At 34.9% G+C, this 7,274-nt stretch overlaps 1 protein-coding gene across 2 annotated transcripts; it reads left to right on the forward strand.

Moving 5' to 3' along the window:
• Positions 1 to 682: 682 nt before the first annotated feature.
• LOC126695242 (uncharacterized) lies at positions 683 to 7,060 on the forward strand. Of its 2 annotated transcripts, none has more exons than XM_050391916.1 (11): positions 683 to 886; positions 1,757 to 1,890; positions 2,280 to 2,361; positions 4,150 to 4,220; positions 4,353 to 4,454; positions 5,318 to 5,407; positions 5,770 to 5,844; positions 5,958 to 5,990; positions 6,101 to 6,181; positions 6,451 to 6,510; positions 6,585 to 7,060. In XM_050391916.1, the coding sequence occupies exons 1-11, from the start codon at positions 832 to 834 to the stop codon at positions 6,750 to 6,752; spliced, it is 951 nt and encodes a 316-aa protein (XP_050247873.1). In that variant the 5' UTR covers positions 683 to 831; the 3' UTR covers positions 6,753 to 7,060. The 2 variants fall into 2 exon arrangements, with proteins under 2 accessions (XP_050247873.1, XP_050247872.1); XM_050391915.1 differs by having other exon boundaries at positions 684 to 886; positions 6,448 to 6,510.
• The last annotated feature ends 214 nt before the right edge of the window (positions 7,061 to 7,274 follow it).

Raw genomic sequence — 7,274 nt, forward strand, 5'->3', positions numbered from 1 at the left:
CAAACGGAGCATAGTTTGTGTACAAGCCGGACCAAAGTGAGTTGCAATTGAACCGGTTCCAACTCTCTTATCCAGAACACTTGGGCCTCAGTACAGCAGGAGGCAGTCTAGCCTAAAATCACAAAAGATCCACCACAGTCTTATATAAATTAATTCAAGTTTTTTTTTCCCTCCATATTATTATTTTTTGGTGAAATTTTTCCTCCTTATTTGATTGCACAAGAACTAGATTATACTTTTTTTTTTTCTTATTTAGGTATATCTTAAAATTTCTTTTCAAATCTTGTATTAATAAATCAATTTTTTCATCTTTTGATTATTTAAATAAACAAGATTCCAATGTGAATATAATGTAACAGTTGAAAAGCCTTACATATTTTTCTTAGATAGGTGGATAGTAAAGCAGTGGGGTGTGAGTTTGAAACCACAAACATATGACATTACAAAGAAAGTCATTGCACAATTATCACTGGAATCCTCTCTACATTTTTATCTTATTTTCATGTAAATTATTATTATTATTATTCTATTTTATGATTTATAAATTGAAAAAAGTAACATAAAATAAAGGTTAAAAAAAAATTAACCAGAAACAAATTTATAACAAAAACTTATAAAATTATAGCTAGTGTAGTGGTCTGAAGAGAAAAGAATTGGTGTAAGAAAAAAGGCAATTATCCCTTGGTAAATGTAAATCGTAACAAACACGGTACCAGGATCGAAGTCGAAAAGGGGTTATTTAGTTTGGGTAGGTTGGTCAATTCCCTCGCCACCAATCCAAATACTAATTAAATTGTTCTTTCTTCTTCTTCTTCAGACAGACCAGGCAAAATGGCCTTACAGGCTGGGATTTCAACCTCCAAGGTTCTTGTTCTTGCCGGAGCAGGTCAAACCCATCGTTTTCATTTTTTTTCTTTGGTTACTGGATTCTGGGTTTCAATCTTTGTTTTGTTCTGAGTTTTTAGTTTAGACCCATATTGACTTTTATTTTTATTTGCTGGGTGTAATTCACTTTCCAGGTTTTCATTATTATTATTATTCATGCTGTAATTAGTTTACTTCTTCTTGTTTACAGATACGCTGTTCAATTGTATATGATATGGTGCATTTTTTGTTGCCGAATTTTTGTCAAAATAAAATCTTTTGTAACAATCAATCTCTCCACACTCTAGAAAAACCCACAATTCTCGATGAATGAAAAAGAAGTTTTATGTTGATACTGAAAAACATTTCACACCACACTTCTCTTCTTTTTGATAGTTACCACGGGAGAGAGGGGATTTCTCCGTTGGAAACACCCAGTTGAGCCACTCTTTGCTTCTTGTTTCAGTTGCATACTTTTGCAATTGATCTGAAGCTTTATATATAATCATGAAAGATAACTTCCTAAACTACAATCCAAAACAAAAGAGACGAGGCAATAAAATCAAAATCCTATCGCCTAATAAAAGTAAACAAAGATGCATTACATTCACCTTTTGATTGTCATAGACCACAACTAACCTACTAAAGTTAGAAGCTAGCTCTTTCTTATTTGTAGTCTACCACTCAATCTAACCTGGTAAAGATATGCAAACTTACTAGATAGCAAATATGCAGAACGATTCAAAACAAATCACCGTTCTAATGCTAGAATCGGTTATGACTCTTACATTTGACACAGCAAAACAGATTATCTCTTATTATTGCTAGTACTGGAAATGGTTTTTTTTTTTTTTTTTTTTTTTTTGGTTTTGAAATGTGTTTCGTGATTTAGGTTGGACTGTTTCGGTTGTTTTGAGAAGTGGGCGATTGTCTGAGCTCATTGCGCAACTTCAAGTTTTACTCAGAGGTGTAGATGAAGCTGAAATCTCGTCTGAAAAGTATGACAGTGCGGCTCTTACAGCTCAGGTTGCTTGGTCTCAAATTCCTGAGTGTCATTGCATTGCCTTTAACATGCTTACTATATGATGAGGGATGCTTTAATTGTTGAACTGATATATGTAGATGGGCAAAACTTAGTTACAATACCTTTTATATATATATATTAATCAATTGAATTCAACCATGTGGCTATATTTGATCAATGCCGCACAAAAAGTGTTATCTTACCTTAAGTACAATTAAATTCAACTTGACTCATTGGTCAATTCTGTCACATGGTTAAACTTAATTGGAAAACATATGGTAGAACATCTAAGAAAGTATACCTAATTTTTTTCCTATGTATATATTCAGCCTCACAAATTTGGTATTTAGTTATGTTATATATGCTCATATTTGTGTGCTCTCATTGTCAGATTCGACAATTGGCTCAAGAGATCAGGGAGTTAGCTGTTTCCCATCCTGTAACTGTTTTCAATGGGAACTCTGCCTCCAGTGGTATGTAGATTAATTGTATTGTATCTTCTTTCTCTGAAAAATGTGGATTCTTAGTATGGTTTAATTTTTTCTATTCTATCTTTTTGACACCCTGATTTGGCATATTTTGTTACTTTTCCTTCACTCCCTTTAGTTGAATCATATTTTCTAATATTGGAAAAAAAAGAAAACAAAAACAAAAGCAAAAATCTTAGTGTTTCTACAAGGTGGTTAGGCTGGCAAAAAATTGTTATAGTGTCAACAAGTCTATCAATATCTTTGTCTAGATTTTGTCACCCTGCTTCGCGGAACTTCTAGGTGAGATTTATGGAGGGTTTGATTAAATGGATTGCTTTTGGATATGGGTGATAGTGAATTGATTCACTCATCTGAGCACTTGAATTTACTGAATCAGATGATCAAGTTTGATAGACTTGATTTGAGCAATTAAGAATAAACTTTTTGTTCTGTGTTTCTTTACAGATTACATCAGTTGATCAATTGTCAACATATAAATCAGAACATCTCTCTAGAACAAAGGAAAAAGGACCTAAATATTTCTATATGAGCGTGTGGATAAAAATATTTTCAAAGTCAACAAATTATAGTTCTTCCCTTTGGGAAAAATTTACATACAGGTACCTTAGGTTCCCTTATTAAAATTCAGCCGCATGGCTATTTAACTAAATCACTATACAGCATTACAACAATTTCTACCTTCCCATGAGAAAACCCACTTGCATTGAATTCGAGAGATTCTCTCTCTGCCCCCTTCTCTCTTTGCAAATATCAAGCATCCAGGCTCTCTGTTGTGGGAGAGGACGATGGGGCTGCATTTTATATACATAGATTCACTTACAGAAAAAGTAGTGTCTATATCGCCAAGTTTATCTTGTAAATCTCCAGAATCCGACATGTTGACAGCTAAGTTGTGGCCAATCGGTATGGTTTAGAGAGGCCTATACTGGTGTGCAAGTCTCACCTCTACAAGGATATCTCTATCAACACTGTTGCTGAAATTCTTGCCTTGGTTGACCACTATAATGCCACCAAATTGAAGGATATTTCCCCCAGATTTGCTTTTGAAAACCAAGGTATATCTTTGGTTAGCATGAAGTATACTTTATTTCCTCATAATTAAAGTTTTCTGGAAAAGATTATGGAATGTTATATAAATTTTTTTTGTATGAATGTTCATAAAATTGATGAGGGTTTAATCAGACAAGGAAAGACGAACAGATCTGTCTTTCCACTACAATTTTCAACCCTTTCGTCCTCTCCCACCTTCCAATTTCCATTTTTTAGAATAGCCTTTGGTAACTTTCAGCAGAAAACACCCACCAAAAATGCTTGATTTTTTATTCAAGAGGGCTTGGGTGCTTGATTACTAGCAAAGAGAGATGAAGGGGACTGAGAGAGAAAGCGCCTCTTGAGTTCAATGCAAGTAAGTTTTATCAATGGGGATAGTAGAAGGTGTTTTAAGTTTTAACGCTGTTTAGTGATTTATTTAAATAGCCACATGACTGAATTTAATGTACAGGACATAAGGTACTGTACTTAAGTTTTTCCCTTTCCCATTTCATTTCTATCCTCGCCATTGTTGCTCCTTAGTTGTTTACCAGAAGGAATTCCTCAGTAATTCTCTACTATCTTATGTAGTTTTATTCTCGTTTAACATTTATCTTTCAAAGGATATTATTTGCCGTGTTACAAAATATGTATGATTTTTTTTTTACAAGTAGAATATGTATGGTTTTTATTAGAGGGGGTTAATTATATAGATGCATATATATTTTTATGTGCACACAGGGAGTTATGCTTCTTACTTAGTGCCTGCTGCTGCACTTGGAGCAATGGGATATTGTTACATGTGGTGGAAGGTAAGCTTTTGTAACCCAAACCCATAGATTTTGTTTGTCACAATTGTGTTGTATTTGGTACTGCACTTATGGCAAGCTATTCTTGCTTATTTATGGGTGAATTTGTAATATTTCTTTCTTTTATTGTGCAAGGGATGGTCGCTTTCCGATGTTATGTTTGTAACAAAGCACAATATGGCAAATGCTGTTGCAACTGTCTCCAAACAATTAGAGAATGTCAATGAAGCACTGTCTGTAAGTAGCATTGCTTATTTGCTTTGCCATCTCGTAGTAAGTTCCTGACATAAAACAAAGGGAGCAAAACCAAATCAGGTTTGGCAGTTCCTGGGCAGCTTTGATTTCGAGGAATTAGGGTTAGGGTTTGGTGGGAAAAGGCTGGAATATCTTAGGGAGTATGTGATTTCTAAAGGTGAAAAGAAATAGTAGGATTTGGGGATGACATAAAGGGAAAAAACCAAGGTCTGGGTTACTATTCCAGGGCTGTGAACTGTAATTGGGCTGTTTGTTGATTATTTGAAGCTATTTGATGGGTGGGTTGTTTACGGTTATGAAGTTTTGGATAGGGTTTTAAAATATGACAAATCAATGTGTGGTTGCAAGGTATTAAGTTGCTGGAATTTTTTTTTTTTTTTTTTTTTTTTTTTTGAGAAGTAAGTTGCTGGAAATTTAAGAATGAAAAAAAAGGTAATAAATTTCTAGGCATCACATCTAGGATTTACTTGGCATCACAAGTCGGAGTAGGTTGTATCACACAAACCTTAAACAAAACTTTATAGCTTCTGTATGCTTTAGAAAACTTATTCTTCTTCCCTTTAATAGAAGTATTACATCCATATAAATAGATGAAAATACCTATTCCTGTTAGAACTTGCACCTTTTTGAACCCAGACTAAGAGTTAGACTTGGACCCCTTGGGCTTTTATTACTATGCCCAACTAAATAACTAAACTCAAATAAATCCAAAATAAGACCCAACAGACTATTAGAACAGGCCATGTCCAGAAACTGGGAAATTACAGAATTTCCCTCGGCAAATGGTAATTCTTTCCTTTACAGTGTTTAGAGTTCACCCCTGTTTTAAATATCAATTTGTGCAGGCAACAAAGAGGCATCTAACCCAGAAGCTAGAAAACTTGGACTGGAAGGTTGAGGAGCATAAGGAAACATCCAAGCTTATTGCAAATGATGTACTGAACTATTCTTCTCTCTCTCTCTCTCTCTCTCTAGATGCACGTTTCAATTAATAAGACACGAGATGCGGTGGGGGGGGGATCTTATTATTTGATAAAGACCAAATCACCTTGCTCTTCCTTTTCCCTTGTTTGAAGCATCACAATTCACGATCATCAGAGGATCAAATTACCACCTATTTTAGTTTGTTATCCTTGCTGAGATCACAATAGATACTTCTAACTTTTGATATCTGCTTCACTTGTGCCATCTGGATTTGGGTTCACAATAAATACATTCAGGTGATAGTGGCACCACTGGTGCTTGGAATACATATTGAACTATGCTTATATTCATTTGCAATCTTTTATGCTTGAAGGTTAATGAGGTGAAGTCAAACCTTTCTCAAATTGGGTTTGATGTTGAATCGATCCATCAAATGCTATCTGGGTTGGTGAGTTGTTCTTTTCCTTTTTCAAATTATAAATTTAGTCTCTCTCTCTGGCATGCTAATTTCAACTAAGCTTTTGGGGCTACTGATGTTTTATATGTCAATTAACTTGACAGGAAGGAAAGATTGAGCTTCTTGAAAGCAAACAGGTATATTTCTGCTTATGTAAATTAAATTTAGTGCCTTTTGCTGTATGTGTTCACTTAATGTTTCTATGGTGGTTGATATATTCCTTTATCTTCTTCCCAACATCATACAGGATATGACCAACTCAGGCCTATGGTATCTATGCCAAGTGGCTGGAGGCTTCAAAGATGGGCTTAATGCCAAACTTTTTAAGGTCAGAAATTAGATCTGTGTTATATTTATGCCTATATGGGATGGATAGCTAAGCATCTAAAGCTGTGGCTAATAACTGGGAATTAGATGAACACTTCATGCCAAAAATCAGCAGTGTCTACTGATTTAGGTGACAGCCAATTGTGTGGCCTATATTTATAATAGTGATCCTTGATCACAATTGCTGAGGGATGGGTAACTATTTTTTCATGGACTCATTTTCTCTAGTTCTTAAATGTTACTAATTTCTTCTTCCTTGTACCTCAGCAGGATGTCGGTGATACAGTAGCAAATCATTCAACAATCACATTTGAGGAGACCTCTCTCAAGGTATCTTGAGTCTCATTCTTCAGTATAATTATATTTTCATTCACTGATGACACTGTGTAATGATTTTATTTCAGGGACTCCAATTTATTGCTGAAACGAAGGACTCAGGTGTGATTGATAAATCAATGAAAACCACAAGGATAATTGATCTTGACAACTTCCCTGGTGAAAAAGCTCGGACACTGAAAAATAGAATTCACAGGTCATATCCAGTTGGGATGTCTTTGGCTGAGATATTATGAATTCATGTACATGATTTTGTTGTCTTCAATATATCATTGATTTTGTGAGCTGAACGTTTTCCTATTGATTCCATAGATGTATATGGCTCTATGGGATTCCTTAATTCTTTTCCAGTGATAAATGTGTTCTGAGTGTTTGATTTGTACATCCCCAGCTGGGAGAGTATAGAGTGATAGCATTTTGGTACAAGTGTAAGTTTCAATGTTATTCTTTCTCAAAACAAAGCATCATAATCTCAATGGTGCTGATGACATCGTATTTTTCAATGACCAATTTAAGAATAGCATGTTCAATAGTTCAATTTTCATTTAGCCATTGTCGAAAATCCATCCAAGGCCAGATCTGTGTTATACTTTGTGCAGTTGTCCTAGTATGGTATGTTAGATTGGCACAACACAACATAAAGCCCTTGGAAAAAGATAACGAAATCATTGGGTTTAGGCTGCATTTTGAAAGTTTCCTTTGCACGGAAACCACCTGGGTGAAGACTGAAGAGTGGCTTTGGAAGTCCTTAGAGTTCT

Source organism: Quercus robur, chromosome 8 (genome assembly GCF_932294415.1).
Source record: "Quercus robur chromosome 8, dhQueRobu3.1, whole genome shotgun sequence".
In the NCBI taxonomy this organism is placed as follows: domain Eukaryota; kingdom Viridiplantae; phylum Streptophyta; class Magnoliopsida; order Fagales; family Fagaceae; genus Quercus; species Quercus robur.

Excerpts from the sequence above, each read along its gene's own strand:
- LOC126695242 (XM_050391915.1), top strand. The coding sequence starts at position 832 with ATGGCCTTACAGGCTGGGATTTCAACCTCCAAGGTTCTTGTTCTTGCC. Across the intron at positions 887-1,756 it reads TCTTGTTCTTGCCGGAGCAG|GTTGGACTGTTTCGGTTGTT; the intron begins GTCAAACCCATC and ends TTCGTGATTTAG. Across the intron at positions 1,891-2,279 it reads GTGCGGCTCTTACAGCTCAG|ATTCGACAATTGGCTCAAGA; the intron begins GTTGCTTGGTCT and ends TCTCATTGTCAG.